This window comes from Chiloscyllium plagiosum, unplaced genomic scaffold (assembly GCF_037043375.1).
Source record: "Chiloscyllium plagiosum isolate Xiang-an unplaced genomic scaffold, Cpla_swu_hap1 HiC_scaffold_7, whole genome shotgun sequence".
NCBI classification, from domain to species: domain Eukaryota; kingdom Metazoa; phylum Chordata; class Chondrichthyes; order Orectolobiformes; family Hemiscylliidae; genus Chiloscyllium; species Chiloscyllium plagiosum.
The window spans coordinates 53,789,537-53,806,135 of NW_028270145.1; the positions used below are offsets into that span (position 1 = coordinate 53,789,537).

Consider the following 16,599-nt stretch of genomic DNA (forward strand, 5'->3'; position numbering starts at 1 on the left):
GGAATCAAGGGTTATGGAGATAAGGCAGGAACAGGATACTGATTAGGAATGATCAGCCATGATCATATTGAATGGCGGTGCAGGCTCGAAGGGCTGAATGGCCTACTCCTGCACCTATTGTCTATTGTATCTCAGTATGATAAATTAAATCAAAATCAAAACTGGAAACTGAACTAAGCAGATTGCTTTACAAGTGCTCTGGCTCACCAGTTATCTAATGTTCATTGAACTTTGGTGTTTCACTGTGTCTGGGTATACGGCTCTGGTAACTCTCACTTGTTTTTGTTTAAACTGTAAGATTTGCTCAGTTACACATGCTACCACTGTTTAATTTTCAATGTCATTTACAGTTATTGAAGCTTTGAAACATCAATGGTTTATTTTCAACTCATTTAATAATTCAGAGTAGTTTTGAGCTGGAACAGTTAAATGCTTCTTATAACTTTTGGGCAGAAAAGATCCAAAGAGTGACAATAATAGCAGTCAAGTGATTTGAACTGCGTAAACAGACTGAAAAGCATGAGAATTCGAAAGTCAGTGTTTAATTATTTTCAATATTAAATTCCGAAGTTTTTTTGGGTGTTAAATCAATAAAACTTCAATCAGTTCTGAATATAAGAAATCTTCAAAATTTTCCATCTTCTTCTAAAAAAGTCAAATTCACATTTCACTTCATAAAAGCACAAATTTAAAAAGACTTATTCAGAATTACAACATGTCTAATAAACTGAATAAGCAATCTCAAATCAATGGAACAATTAAGAATCATGATGGCACAGTGGTTAGTACTGCTGCCTCACAGTGCAAGAGCCCTGGGTTCAATTCCCACCTCAAGCAACTGTCTGTGTGGAGTTTGCACATTCTCCCAGTGTCTGCTTGGGTTCCCTCTGGGTGCTCTGGTTTCCTCCCACAGTCCAAAAATGTGCAGGTTAGGTGAATTGGCCATGCTAAATTGCCTGTAGTGTTAGGTGAAGGGGTAAATGTAGGGGAATGGGTCTGGGTGGGTTGTTCTTCGGAGGGTCAGTGTGGACTTGTTGGGCTGAAGGGCCTGTTTCCATGCTGTAAGTAAAGAAAAATAAATCCTAAAGATTCATGAGCTTTTTTTTAATATAAGGTCACTTAAAGTCACAGTCATTGAAAGAGAAAGCCGACTATGTGTGCAAAACCTCAGCAATTATACTTTTAACTGTCGATAAAGCATGGGAGGGGTCTGTGAATTGCTGTTTAGTACTCCAATTGGCAACTGTTAATTTGCATTCAGTTTCTTACAATGCAGGGAAAGTTATAAAATGACTTTCAGCATGGCAAGTGGTCAAAAACATTGCCTACAAACCAGCAGCATTTGCTCTTGGGCATTTTCACTGGATCTCTGCATATGACTTGGTTTCCTTGTTAGTGAACTTGTTTTAGCATAACAATACTTACCATTATCATCAAAAATGACACGCACACAGTCATTTTCTTCAGCTGTAATGGGGCATTTGTACAATCCTCCCGTAATTGTAGCTTTTTGGTTCGGAAGTCCTTCTGCTTTTGGAGCACCAACTAATAACCTGTTGAAAAGATATGTTTTTTAAAAACAAAAAGGTTAAAAAATGTGAAAACATCCAGTAGGTTACACCAATTAAATTATTACATATAGGACAGATCAAGGCCACCAAGTTTGTAAGAAATTAAAGGAAACAAGCTTTGTCTCCCCACAGCTTTGAGAGATCAGAGCTGAATATCTTCTACACTATATCATGGGATTGATTTTAAACTTGAAACCATGCTGAAAGCATAAAACATTCTTCACTTCAAAGCAAATGAGATCCACACGTTTTGCTGCATAAATCCAGATCATCTCTTTTATTGCCACAAGTGCAACTGCAAGGTGATTCCTGAATATGCCTTAAGACAAATCAAACTGTTTGCAGAGGTATAACAGAACTATTTACCTTTCACTGGGCATTATTAAAAATATTGTATTTACAGAACTCACTTGCTCATTCACTTTAACGTACATTAATTAGATTAGATTCCTTACAGTATGGAAACAGGCCCTTCAACCCAACAAGTCCACACTGACCTTCCAAAGAGTAACCCACCCAGACCCATTCCCCCACCCTATATTTACCCCTGACTAATGCAGCTAACACTATGAGCAATTTAGCATGGCCAATTCACCTGACCTGCACATCTTTGGATTGTGGGGGGAAACCAACGCAGACACGGGGAAAATGTGCAAACTCCACACAGACAGTTTCCCAAGGCAGGAATCAAACCTGGGTCCTTGGCACTGTTAGGCAGCAGTGCTAACCACTGAGCCACTGTGCTTTTCATTTGACTGGTGCTTAATGTTACCAAGAGACTATAAGACAGAGAACCAAGCCATTCAACCCAAAGATTCACTGATTACCCTCAACTCCACTTGCCTGCGTTTAACCCTTGACTCACACACTCATTAAAAAAAATGAGTCCATACAAGAGATTTGGCTTTTCCTTCCATATTTCCAAAACAAAACATATCTTAACTAAAGCTTGGTTAGCTAAATGGTCTAACTCCAATTATGGTGGTGGAATTAATCTGAAATAGGTTGGGCACTTCCCACCTTTCAGGAAAGACCACCAGTAAGATCCAACACCAGATCACAGATGCACCAGTTCACCTTTCTACAAACTACAGGAATAGGTGTTTGCAAAGAGCAAGATCACTGCAAGCTGACAAGTAGTCCTAGACTATTGTGGATTTTGTAACTGCACTCCTGTACAGCGCAGACTTGACTGCATTTCAGCAACATGCAAGAGCACTTGAAATTCTAACAGCAATGTTGCTACTACATTCTCTGGCACATTGGTAGAGACCATTGATTAAAAAAAAACAAGTGCCCTTGCTGAAACTCACTCTTCAGGCATCAGGAAAATCCCTGGAAAGTGAACTCGGATAAACTGGATACTAACTGAGCGGCTGAAGATTGTCTCACATGCCAGGCCTGCTTTCTGAACTCTCAAATGTCCAACATTCCAAGGGAGATCAAAGAAAATGCCTCAAAGACACAATGAAGCTCTGTGAAGCACAGCAACTTTGATCACAAGGAGCTTGCTACCAATTCTTCAGAAATGCGACAGCTCACCTCTCAAGCTGCAGACTGAATTATAACATCTTCAATGATGAAACAAAGCAGTGCTAGATAGGGAAGCAAATGCTCATTACAGATCCCACTATTTTGTGGAACATCCTATCCCACATTCCCAAAGATCTGCAGGTTGAGAATGGCTTGCTCAATCACATGTCGAGAATGTGGTGCTAGAAAAGCACAGCAAGCCAGGCAGCACATGAGGAGCAGAAGAATCAACGCCTCGGGCAAGAGCCCGCCACCATCATTCCTGATGAAGGGCTTTTGCCTGAAATGCCGACTCCGCACTCCCCAGATGCTGCCTGACCCGGCGTGCCCTCCGCCCCCAGCACCACACCATCAACTCTGATCTCCAGCTTCTTCAGTCCTCACTTTCTCCTTGCTCAATCACATGAAAACGGAGACAAAATTAAAAAGAAACTTAAGCCAAAGTAGCATCACCTTCAAGCAGAGGGATTGCCAGCATCAGTCAATTGGGTAACATTACAATACTGCTTATTTAATCACTACAGTTGGAGTGCTAAACCTTAGAAAACCAAGTAAAAAACAGGGAAAAAAACTGAATTTCTTTAAAACCAAGGCTAAAAGGGTAAACTGACTAGTCAAAATAGGAACAGGAGTGGGCCATTCAGTCCCATGCCTGTTCCACCAATGAGATCATGGCTCATCTGGCACTTACTTCCATGTATCTGCTTTGGCCAAAATGCCATCACAATTTTGTTTACAGTACATTTCTCTCTCTCAATTAATATTAACAATTGATCCAGCATCAACTGCCATTTGTGGAAGAGAGCTCCAAACATCTACCATCCTCTGTGTGTAGTAGTGCTTCCAACATCTCTCCTGAATGGCCTGGCTCTAATTCTCAGACAATGCTACCTATTTCTAGAATCCAACCAGTGAAAATAGTTCATCTACCCTGTCTTTCTCTGTTAATATCTTGAAGACTTCAAATCAGATCACCCCTCAAGCTTCTCAATTCTAGCAATGTATAATCTCTCCTCATAACACTTGAACTCCAGTTATTAGTTCTGGATGTAGGTTTGCTCACTGAGCTGGAAGGTTCATTATCAGACATTTCGTCACCATACTAGGTAACATCTTCAATGAGTCTCCAGATGAAGATTTTACCGACTATGATGATGAAATGTCTGAAAATGAACCTTCCAACTCAGCGAGCAAACCTACAACCAGAACCTCAATCTGATCTACAAAGCTTCTCAAAACTCACTAACATCCAGTTATTAATCTTGTAAAGCTAAATTGTACCCCTCCAAAGCCAACATATCCTTTTGGAAGTGTGGTGCTGTACAAGTTACTTTTTTTCGCAAGGGGATTAAATATTTAAATAGTTTTTAAACTTCCAAACCAAAATTGAAGTGTACAGCTCAGGATTGATACGAGTTTGATGTAAAGTAAACGGATAATTTCAATTTATTTCAACAACTCAGTTTCACCAGGGCTCTGAAGCACATTCAGTGAGAATAAAGCAGTAACTGAGTGTTACCAAGTTGGCTAGAGCCCTATAGAGGCATGTTTCTGCCCATTAAGATGCCTTAACAAAAATATATGAAACACTGGAAATTGAGCATGCCTTAGTGCAGGAGAAGTCCCTTCGCCATCTCCATCTGCCTTCTCTCCTGAGTCCAGCCTCAGGGTCATTGGAGTGATCTTCATGGTCTGAAACCTCAAGCTAGAATTTGGCTCAAAATGGCTGCCAAGAGCAGATACAAAAATCCTTAGAATCTGACTGTAGTTAATAATTAGAATTGTGTTTTTCAACCCATTGCTGTGAATATTCCATTTACCATTGCCCCATGCAATCCCAAATCCAAAATGGTTGACTGAAGTGTGCTATTTTATTTAAAAGTTACATTTCTTTTCCCCCTATCAACCTCGCAATTTTGACTATAATGTTGCTACATATTTAAATATTTTCTTGCTGACGTGCAACCACAATGATGTACACATTCTTCTCATGAAACTTTGCATTGAAATAAATAACTGACAAATAGATGCTAATGCTTCATTCAACAACTGAACAAGCGAAAAGATTCTCACTGGATCACTTGTGCATGGACAGATTCCATAAATGCCAGCATCAATAGAGAAACCAACATTTAGTAAGAATGCCTTCCCTCCCCCTTTATCTTTTAAAGAATACAATTACTTGCTTTCATTTCATGAAATTAAGCATGGTGTCAAGTAATTGCCCCAGGCCATTATTAAACGTGCATGACGTTTCTGAAACCATCAGTCATGAACTTGAACAAAGGATAAAAGATTGATGGGAAGCTTGTAAACTTCTGAAAAGGAAACACACAAAAGAACCTTTCAGCAGCCAAAACATGAGGGTTAGCAGAACTGCACAACAATGGCGGGACAAATGAAAGCTCCCCCCATCTCAAACTGCTGCTTCTCCTTCCCTCTCAATGTGGTTTAATAATAGTAACAAGTCTGTTTTAGAATTAAAGATAAAGTACACCAGTTAAAAAAAAATGCATAGCTGTGACATACATTTCTAGGACAATCACATATTCTTTTAAACTAGCTCAAAACTACAACATATCGAACAAGTACGTACAAGCACAAACAAATCCCACAATAAGGCTCAAAGTTTAAAACTAAATACCATTACAGCAATTAAAAGAAATGGAAAATGCTAGAAATACTCAGAGTTAATGTTTCAGGTTGATGACCTTTTGGATGTTAACGCAAGGTATGTTGGATATTGTTGTAATTCAACAAAACTTTTTCAGGCTTCCAGGATCTCTTCAAACAAGATAAAGATAATAATTGATAGCTTACAAGGCTTACCATGCACAGTCATGGGTGACGGCTATACCTTATTGCCCAAATGATCAGCAGAGTAAAAGAATAGAATAGGATTAAGAGACATACATGGTTGATTTGCCAGTAGGCAAACTTAAATTCAACACTGAATGGTTATGCTCAAATTGTCACTCCAGGCATGAATATGCAGAATCAACAAATTTCCAGGCTCAAGAGAACTGATTTGGGAGATAGAATTTTGATCCAGGTGGATGGGTGCATACTAGAGTCAGGGCCATTACAAAGAAAACATTGTGGAGACAGTCACAGGGCTTTCTATGTATCAATGCAGCTTGTTTGAAAGACCTGACCTGAAAGTGTGTTGCTGGAACAGCGCAGCAGGTCAGGCAACATCCAGGGAACAGGAGAATCGACGTTTCGGGCATAAGCCCTTCTTCTGGAAGGGCTTATGCCCGAAACGTCGATTCTCCTGTTCCCTGGATGCTGCCTGACCTGCTCTGCTGTTCCAGTAACACATTTTCAGCTCTGATCTCCAGCATCTGCAGACCTCACTTTCTCCTGAAAGACCTGACTGCAACTCACCACCATGGTCCATTATGGCCCTCATTGGGAACAATGTTACAAGAGCTAGCTACTGTATGTCTTTAAAAACAAGTGGTAAATTATTTTTTGTTTTACATTTAAATTTTTTCAATCTAAGAGTTAATATCAGAATCCCTGATTGTCTACTAGCCATTAAAGTACAGCAGGTTGCATGTTTGTTCTCTGGTCTGTACTGCATTCACTAATCTAAACCAGAGGGAAGGATTCACCAATGTCTTCCAGTTGTACATCTTTGAAGAATAAACATGAGAAAAGAAAAAAGAACAGCTGATATACAATATAGAACAGATGGAACATAAAGTGTACCATCCTGTCACACTGTAAAACCCACACTTCATTACTTCTATCCCCTTCCCTTGAAAAGTCATACAAGTTCCTAGGAGATTCTTACAAACGATACACACTGCTACCACCGTACAACATTGGTAGAGGGAATTAATTTATGGTGATGGATGGGGTGTTTATCAAGTAAGTTGCTTTGTCCTGGATGGTGTGGAATATATATATACTTTTTAAAAAAAAAATATTAAAAAAGCATTTGGAAACTCTCTCTCCAATCCCAATAATGATCAAGCATTACGCAGAACATGACATCACTAGGTGAACCAACCTCAGTGGCTCAGTGGTTAGCAACGCTGCCTCACAGCACCAGGGACCGGGTTTGAATCCAGCCTTGGGCAACTGTGTAAATTCCACACAGACATTCTCCCAGTGTCTATGTGGGTTTCCTCCAGATGCTCTTCAAATGGCCTGTTTTCGATTCTATGGTTCTACTATGAACTCACACACTTTCAATAAGCAAATGACAGTCAATGGAAAATCTCTTTGCTGGTTGGAGTCATACCTAGCTTAAATTAAGATGGCTGTGAGGTCAGTCTCTTTAAGACTAGAGTCAACCATCTCCAGCTTTTTCAGCAATGACCTTCTCCCCATCTTAAGATCAGAAGTGGGGAAACTCATTGCTGATGGCACAATGATCAGCATCATTTACTACTCCTTACATATTCAGGTAGCCCTTGACAATATCTAGACTTGTGCAATAAGCAGCAATTAACATTTGTGCCAATGATGGGTTGGGATATCACCATCTCCAACAAGACAGAAAACTTAACCATTCCGTTTGATGTTAAATGCCATGATCATTGCGGAATTCCCCACAATCATTCTGGCGGTTGCCATTGACCAGAAACTGAATTGGACTAGCCATATAAATACGTGGTTACCAGAGCAGGTCAGAGGATACGAATTTTACAATGAGTAACTCACCTCCTGTCTCCCCAATTCTCCCCAATGCCTATCAAGGCACAAGTTAGAAGTGTGATGGAATACTCTCCATTTGCCGGAGTGCAGCTACAACAATACACCAGTGGCTCCGCACCATCAAATACAATGTAAATTGCTTGATTGACACCAATCCACCACTTGCAACATTCACTACCTCCACCAACATTGTATAATAGCAGTGTTCACCATCTACAAGATGCACTGCAGTAACTCACCAAGACTCCTTTAAAAGTACTTTCCACACTGGAAAACTACCAGGAAGGATAAGGGCAACAGATACATGGGCAGCAGCATCACTTGCAAGCTCCCCTCAAAGCCACCCACTACCCAGATTTGGAACTGTAATCGGCATTCATTCACTGTCACTGGGTGTCCCTACACTTTAAGGACTGCAGTAGTTTAAGAAGGCAACTCACTATTACCTTCACCAAAGTAATTAGGGATGGACAATAAATACTTGCCTAGCCAGTGACACCCACATCACATGAATAAATGTAAAGAAAGAAATAGATGTTTTCAACCTTACTATTACTTTTTTGTACAATATTTGTTAATGGAATAGGGGTGTCACTGGCTTGGCCAGCGTTTATTGACCATCGCTTATTGCTCTCTGGACTTGACCTCTGCTGTTAAATTATCAGACTGTTTATCCAAAATCAAGTACAAGCTGCAATCTTGTCCAGTTAAGTAGTGGTAAGACTGAAGCCATTGGTTTTGGTTCACTGCCCATCTCTTGACTTGTACTAAGTCCCAGTTACCAATCACTCCTATGCTCACTGACCTATAACGACTCTCGGTCAAACACAGGCTTGATTTTAAAATTCATCCTCGTTTCCAACTCCTTCAAAGGTCTTATCATTTCCCATCTCTATAACGTCATTCAGCCCCTGAGCATCTCCAATATTAATTGCTCCATATTTAATGGCTGCACTTTCATCTGCCTAGGTCATAAGCTCTAGAATTTCCTTCTTACACCTCTCCACTTTGCTTTCCTCTTTTAAGAACCTACTTGAAGTCAATGTTTCTGGCCATCTAACATAGTTATAATGACACAGTTAGATTTAGTTTTAAAATGCTCCTCTGCATTGATCTCGGTACATTTATTAAACTAAAAGATACTATTAAACTGGAAGTTGTTATTAGGTAGCCACTTTCACTCAATTCCCTTGTACATACTTGAAGTGAATGCATGCTCACTGAATCTGTTCACAACATATTCCAGGAGATTAGTGTCCCTATGAAAACACATAACTATTATCTAATCTATTTCTATGAATTCAAAAGTTTGTACTTACATTCCATAATCCTCCCTAAATAATCTGACTCAAATAGCTGATCCTCTTGCAATGCAGGTGGATTCTTCCTTTATTTTAAAAATTCTCAAATCAATTCTCCTCAAGGTCTACATTCTTCTACAATTACAACTTTCGGTCTCCTTGCCTACTAAATGCAATCTTTGAATCTTTTCCAAAGCCCTTATAGCCTCACATTATGATGGGACAAAACTTTCTACATCTGGCTTCATACAGAGAATATTCAACTGTCCTGACAGTACATCCTAGAACATATTGTTTGTTTTATACAGTCTCCTTGCAATAGCAGTCAAGGATCTCCATTGACAGATGTACTAAAGACTTCAGGTTCTTTTCGTAATCTGCAGGAAACCAGTATGGTGCCTATGTACGTTTAGCATTTAACAGAATGCTTTTTTGTTCCTGCATTTCTCATACAGATGATCCACTCACCATTAGAGAAAGCAGGACATTCAACGGCAAGTCTTTTAAAGCAGGAGTGTATTTTCAATAGTACTATTTGGAAAGTTAATCCCTCACAACCACTCCTACCCCCACCTCTGCCCTGACCAACTCCTCCAGAAAAATGAGCACTGTTTCCCTTATAACGCAATGGAGGTGCAAGTGGAGCAAGTCAGGGCCACATGCCTCGACTCATCATGCAGCAGATAGGCATCCAGATAATAGTTAACAAACCTGGAAAGGGATGACTACGCAGAATAAATATAGCATATTTTCAAGGACATGACTGAAACAACAGAAACATTAATGTCAAGAAAAAAGGGCTTCTATCTTTTTAACTGAATGAAGCCTTGCAACAAAGCAATTAGGATTCTTTTGCGCTGTTATTACTCTAGGTCTCCACCACATCACAATATGACATTATACCACACCTGCACCCGCATACAACAACCATCAAATAACCCATGCAATGTTGTCAAACAATATGATAGCAAGCCACATAGTAGATATTATGGTGGATGACAAAACATTTTGTCAAAGAAGTAGGGAGTGCATTAAAAAAAACACAGATGACAGCCAGGGAGATAGAGAAACTTCCAGTTTCGGGCCTCAGCAGTTGATGCCAAAAAGTTACATACTTCCCTATTGTGCCATTTTAGAGGACAGTGAACTACATCCCATATTCTACTGGAGTTGGAATGCATTGCATGTTTATGCTGACTACTTTCACACCAGAGACCAGTTTTTGGATAAAAGCAGATCCCTCTATTGCCCATAAACTTCTCACTCACTGTAGGTAAATTATCTAAAGCTGTCAGGCATATTTCACTCATTCAAGTGTGATATATGTTAATTCATTTGCACTCCTCTTGCAAATCAAACCAACAAGAAATAGAAAATAGTAAAAAGAGGATCAAACAAGACGAAATGTGATAGCGACATCAATGTCTTCACTCCAGTGAAAACTGCCATAAATGTAACAAGCAGCAGATGATGTGAAGCAGGAAGGATGAGTTTGGAGAAGCCAGATGTTCAGATGGTTCCTTGGTCTCAGTACAGGAACCCAATACTTCATTACATTGCCATTCATCTGATATTGCTTGCCCATGTCATTATGTAGCAAGCCTCAACTCCTTTCCCTAGGCCTTGCAAGCATTAGTCCAAGCATAAAAACTCCAAAGCAGCACCATCTCAAGAATGGGCATCCTGTCTGATAACAAGTGAGAGGAATCTGGACATGGTTATTAACAGAACAGAATCTCAGGTTAAGGAGCCAAATAGAGAGTCAATAACTCTGCTGTGGGAGAACAGTGTTACTGGGTGAGAACAGTGTTATTGGGTGAGAATTTTGTGTTATAGCATTACTGCAAAGTGCTAAAATATGAGATCATTTAGAAAATAATTTATGTGCAAGAGTGTTTCAGTAGTAGCTGCTATCGTACTCATCACCTGACATTACAATACATTCAGTTTTTTACTATTGGAACTATTTTACTGGAAAGTAAGGACTGCAAGAGATATTGTTTAAGACTGTTATTCTGGCAGTGTGGCAGGAGTAGTTCATGTGGAACATTTGTCAGTCAAGTATTGATAAAGGGTTTTGGATCTTCTGTGTCATTTTCACTTTCAGAGAATGCTTTATCAAGTGACAGAAGATGCTGATTGCATCTATTTTTCCTTTGGGACATTAGATTGAAGCACAATACAACCTATGGTCATGAAGAGTGACACATACTTGTCTTTCAGCAAATTGTGGACCTCCTTTGTAAGAGTCATTTTATTACCACTGATAATATTCTCTTGATAATAGGTCTTGTGGCTTCTGTTATGATTAGTATATTACAACCAACTTGTGAGCATTTCATAGAAACATTGCCAGTTAAATGTGATGGACTAGCACTAGTCACCAGAGGACAGGGTGAATAGGCAATGGAAAATGGAGGAAAATGTCTGAAGGGCTAGCACAAAGTCATTAAGATAGCTGCAAGGAAAACAGCTTAGATTTAAATGTCTGATCCAGCTGGGGATAAAACCCTTTATGATTTATGAAGGCTGCAGTCTTATTGGCATAGATCTGTTAACAATATTTATCTAATCATTGATACCATACACAGTATTTTGGGGAAATTCCACAAGATGTGAAAAGTTCAGGTTCCTTTTCTGCTAGTTTCCAAATGACTGGCTTTGGCAAACAGGACCCCACTACCTTGGTCCAGGCATGGAACATATAATCGATTAATTATATTAACATTCCCTTTTGCTGACTGGATAGTTAATTTCACACAGGCAATGAAGCAACTCTTTAAAATTGAAAACAATGTTTTTTTAAAATTTGTAGATTTATAAACCACCTTGATCTGTTCGTAATAATATACATTTATTAGCTTACACATCCATCAGATGTAGATGTGTAAGCCATGATCTGAATAATATCTGAGAAATTTCCACAGGTCAATGAAGGCCACTATTAATGTTTACATGCAAGAATTCAAGCTGTGGCACTATTCCTGAAGGCAATGTTAAAAACTCTCCATTATTAAAAATAAGCTTCACTTAACTTCAAATTCACCCATCTCAGTTCAATCCAACAATAAGGATTAGTTCAATACAATGTGGAGCTGGAAGAGCACAGCAGGTCAGACAGCATCGGAGGAAGAGGAAGGTCGATATTTTGGGTTGGGACTCTTCATCACCCGTCCTGATGAAGGATTCAGATCGGAAACATCAACCTTCCTGCTCCTCCGATTCTGTCAGACCTGCTCTGCTCTTCCAGCTCCACATTTTATTGATTCTAAATTCCAGCAACTGCAGTCCTTACCACCCCCAACAAGGTTTAACTTGGTTAACGTTTACCAGCAGATATTGGTTTGTGATTACAAATATAGAGGACATGTTTCTTCTAAGTGCCATTTCATTTTGTTCACAAAATTGTAATACTTTCTGACTACTTCTCATCAGCAATGTGTTTTTTCTCTTGAAAGATGTCCTTGTATTGATGTATGTCTTCCAGCTACTGCACTTATCTGAAAGTACTTTGAGTTACAATACCCGAAAATGATTGGCAAACATTTGTGGCAGAATTAACAATATAATATTATAAACCTTAACAGCAACTAATATTTTTTTTAAATGTTGAAGTGACCAGAAATATTAGGTTTGATCAGTAGCCAGTGATCCTTACTGGGGGTATTCATTTACTACCCTATTACACTATGGTAGGCCATTTGATCAATCCAATCACAAAGCAAAAAGAGGGCTAAATCAGACTCACTCTGTATTACTATAGCTCTTCAACCCCTTTTACTTCAGTGTAACCTTGAATAACAAGTTTCCTTTTTGATAATTTCAAGAGATGAATTTCACAGCCTCACAATTTTGTGTACAAGTTCCTGCTGTCATTTATTCTACAATCAATTACCCTTAATCTTTCTTAAATTCTCAGTTCTTAGAAACAGTTGATTTAAATGTGGATCCCAGTACCTCTTGCAGTAGCCGAACTAAAGTCTTAAAGTTTAACAGATGCTCAATATTATCTCAAGGCTTTATTAACTCAGCTTCCCTTACACTCCTCTGAATATGTACTCCCAATTCTCAATGCTCAATATCATCACTTTCCATTCAAAGCATAATTATATTTTACTAAATTGCATTAAGTCAGACTAATTGACACTGGATACAAAGTGACCATCGTAATTCATTCTCTCATCTTATCAACATCACTCTTGTATGTATCAGGTGATGGCAAGTTTGGGTGATAATAATGGCCTCATTGGACAGATAGCCCAAAATACTTAGTTGAAAGTAAAAGAACAGACACATTGATGAGGTACTGTAAGTTGTTGACATCCATGAATTTGTACCTGAGGTGTCCACAGTTAGGGCATTGAGACCTTATGGAGAAGAAGAATTCTATTCCACTACTTCACCATTAATGCAAAATGCTTTCCATTTGCCAATATAAAATCACAGGCAGTGCCTGACCTTACTTTAGATTGAAGCAGTACAAGGTTCCATGTGCAAGGAAGGCTGTTTCCAACAACCCAGGGTTCAAAGGGTCATTCTAATATAGTGAAAACTTGGATTTCTTGTATCACTTACTAAACCTCCCTGGGGTTAGTTTGAAATGCTTGGACAGAACGAATAATGACATTCACGAGGTTTGGGTATTTTTAATCAACCCGTCCAGAGATATTATAAATACACTTCTGCAGCAGGTGGGACACAAACCTGGACACCTCATGGCTATGAGGCAGGGACACTACCATCACACCACAGAGCCCTCATCAATATGATCGAAACAACTCTACTTTAATTGGCATACCCATAAACCCACCATACACTACTGGATGTGGTATTAATGCAGCATCACAGACACAGACATTGTTCACTACAGACTGTCATCTCTGGTATTAATACAACAGTGGTCAGACATTTGGATAATCATCTGATCTTTTTTTGCCCACTCAACTATATCTTGTGTCGTCAACTCCCATTTCCATCCAATGTTTGGGTTAGAATGTCCAAAATCACTGAATACAGTGTATGAGTGGATTTCAAATAACAGCAGGATCTACAGTTATCCTCTCCTCCCCCGAAATGACAGAATAACCTTTCAACATTCACTGTGAGAGCTCGTGAAGAGGACCACCATTTTGGCTAGTGCTGGCAGGGCAGCAGTCACCTGCAAAGTTTCCATCAAGGAAATAGGCAAGAAAGAAAACGTATGTATATTCCAGAGCTTGTAACTCCTTTGGGGTGAAGTGCTTTATTCTTTCTAAAAGGAAAGCCACCTTTGAATCACATTGACCAACTGTTAGCCATGGGATGCTTTTGGAGTGGAATGCAGGAAAGTTAATAAGACAGAGGATTTCGTTAAAGGGTGTGATATCTAGGATGGACTGCCAAACTGAACCCAACTGCCTGCTGTATGGAGATGTGCAAACATGCATGTTTCCTATCAGTATTTTACCAGACCAAAGCAAGAAGAACGGACAGCTTGAAGCACTCATTCCTAAATTAAATCATCATTATTCTGTCAACCTGAATAATATTCATCAATTTTTGCTGCAATAGATTACACTGGAAAGCCCACAGTTGTATTAAAAGTACATGACTGCTTTAGGGACTATTTAAACTGAAAAGTGGGACCAGGATCCAGAAGACCTGCACACATTTCCAACACAGCCACATAGTGTTTGTGAGGGTTAGATAACATATGTAGAACTGTCAAGTTAATTAAAACCATTGCCCTTGAAAATTCTGGGGAAAAGAAACTTCACCTGCCTATGTTTCATTAAAATTGTGGTGAAAATGGATTATCAATGTCCAACTTCCATCAGCTAACTTTAATACCAGAGACTTCATAAACTAATGGCTTTTTAAAAGGGCAAATACTGTTGTATGATGTCTCACAGTCCATATCTCAAAATGTCTTTTCAGAGACACAATTAATGTCACAGCATGTGGCCTAAGATAAAATTTCTTTTTTCTCAAGAAAGAACTAATCATTCGCTCCTTCATTTTAATTAAAATTTGGTTAACTAGATGAAAGTGTGAAAAAGTATTTGTTGCAACTGATCGGGGAGGGTTTAAAAAAAATGATGAAAACCAATCAGCCCTCCTTACCTGGTTATGACTGAGATTTTTAAAAAATAAATTTTGTTTCAGCAGTTTCAATAGATCTCAATAGTAGAGTGAAGTTGTAAAAATGCTTAAAACTCAATTATGTCTCATCTCAGGTTGGTTTTTGTCATCTCCCCAGGGAGATGGGGGTGGTTTATGTGTTGATGTGAACGAGCACAAAGTTAGCATTTGGTTTATAAAAGGTGATTGGAGATGAGCGGAGGGCATGAGTAGGATGGAGGTTCTGAGGGGTCATTGGAATTGGTGAGGGCAACATACATTAGCATGAGTTAGTATGAATGGATAACTGAGTTGAGTGAGGGAGAGGATGCAAGGGGTATAGCTGGAGGGCATAATATTGAACAAAACTGGGATGAAGTGTTAAAAGAACCAAGATGGGCCTTTTAACAAGCCTGCCTATGCACTTGGCAGCCTCAATGCTTTTTAGATGAAGTGGGCAGATACCAGCATGCATCTGTACCTCCCTCGCCCACCCAAGAACAAACCACTCACTCCTTTTGAGGCACTTTCGCCCTCAGAGGTGGGTGCTGTAAAATATTTTAAAACTCACTATCCACAGCTGCATACATCATGAATCACAGATTCCCTACAGTGCGGAAAGGGACCATTTCACCCATCGAGTCTGCACCAACCTTCCAAAGAGCATCCCACCCAGATCTCACGTCCATAACCCTGCATTCAGCATGGCTAATCCACCTAGCCTGCACATTCTTGGGTTGAGAGGGGAAACTGGAGCACCTGACGGAAACCCATGCAAACTTGGGGAGACCGTGCAAACTCCACACAGTCACCCAAGGCTGGAATCGACCTGGGTCTCTGGCACAGTGAGGCTGCAGTGCTAGCTACTGAGTCACCATGCCACCCATTTAATCCATAAAGAAGAGTCAATCGACAATTTCTAGACTGAAAACGTTCTCCCATCCATTTATGTACATTTAATGGATATCAGCTGCATACATCATGAATCTTTTACAACTTCTACAGGCACTGAGCTAACACAAAGATCAATTCTGAGAACCATGGCTCCTGATGCACAGGCTGCATATAAACATTTCACAGTCAATGTTCTGCACCGCAAACCTTTAAGGTGATCTATACATTACCAACAAAACCTCGCTTCGTAAAACAAAGAATGGGCCATAACATTTTTTTTAATTTTTGATGTTATATTTGAGAGAGTAATGTGAATTTCATGTTGAGGGAGGGGTAATAGCAAGGCAAACCGCATGAAGTGTAATCAATGGGGAAGTAATTTGCAATGGACAAGTATATGGAAAGCAATATTTGTCAGTTTATAGCAACTTTAAAAGATTTAAATCTTCACTCACAAAAGATGAGAAACATGGAATACTATTTGTTGCTGTGAATGCAAAGTAGTTACAGTATTTAATGAATGCTTGCTAAAT

At 39.4% G+C, this 16,599-nt stretch overlaps 1 protein-coding gene across 2 annotated transcripts in view; it reads right to left on the reverse strand.

Moving 5' to 3' along the window:
- Positions 1-16,599, reverse strand: part of LOC122551565 (integrin alpha-6-like) — an 83,888-nt gene that overhangs the window by 54,696 nt on the left and 12,593 nt on the right. For both annotated transcript variants that reach the window (XM_043693639.2, XM_043693640.2), the window contains exon 2: positions 1,426-1,553. In XM_043693639.2, the coding sequence (XP_043549574.1) occupies positions 1,426-1,553 (128 nt within the window). The remainder of the gene's footprint in view (positions 1-1,425; positions 1,554-16,599) is intronic.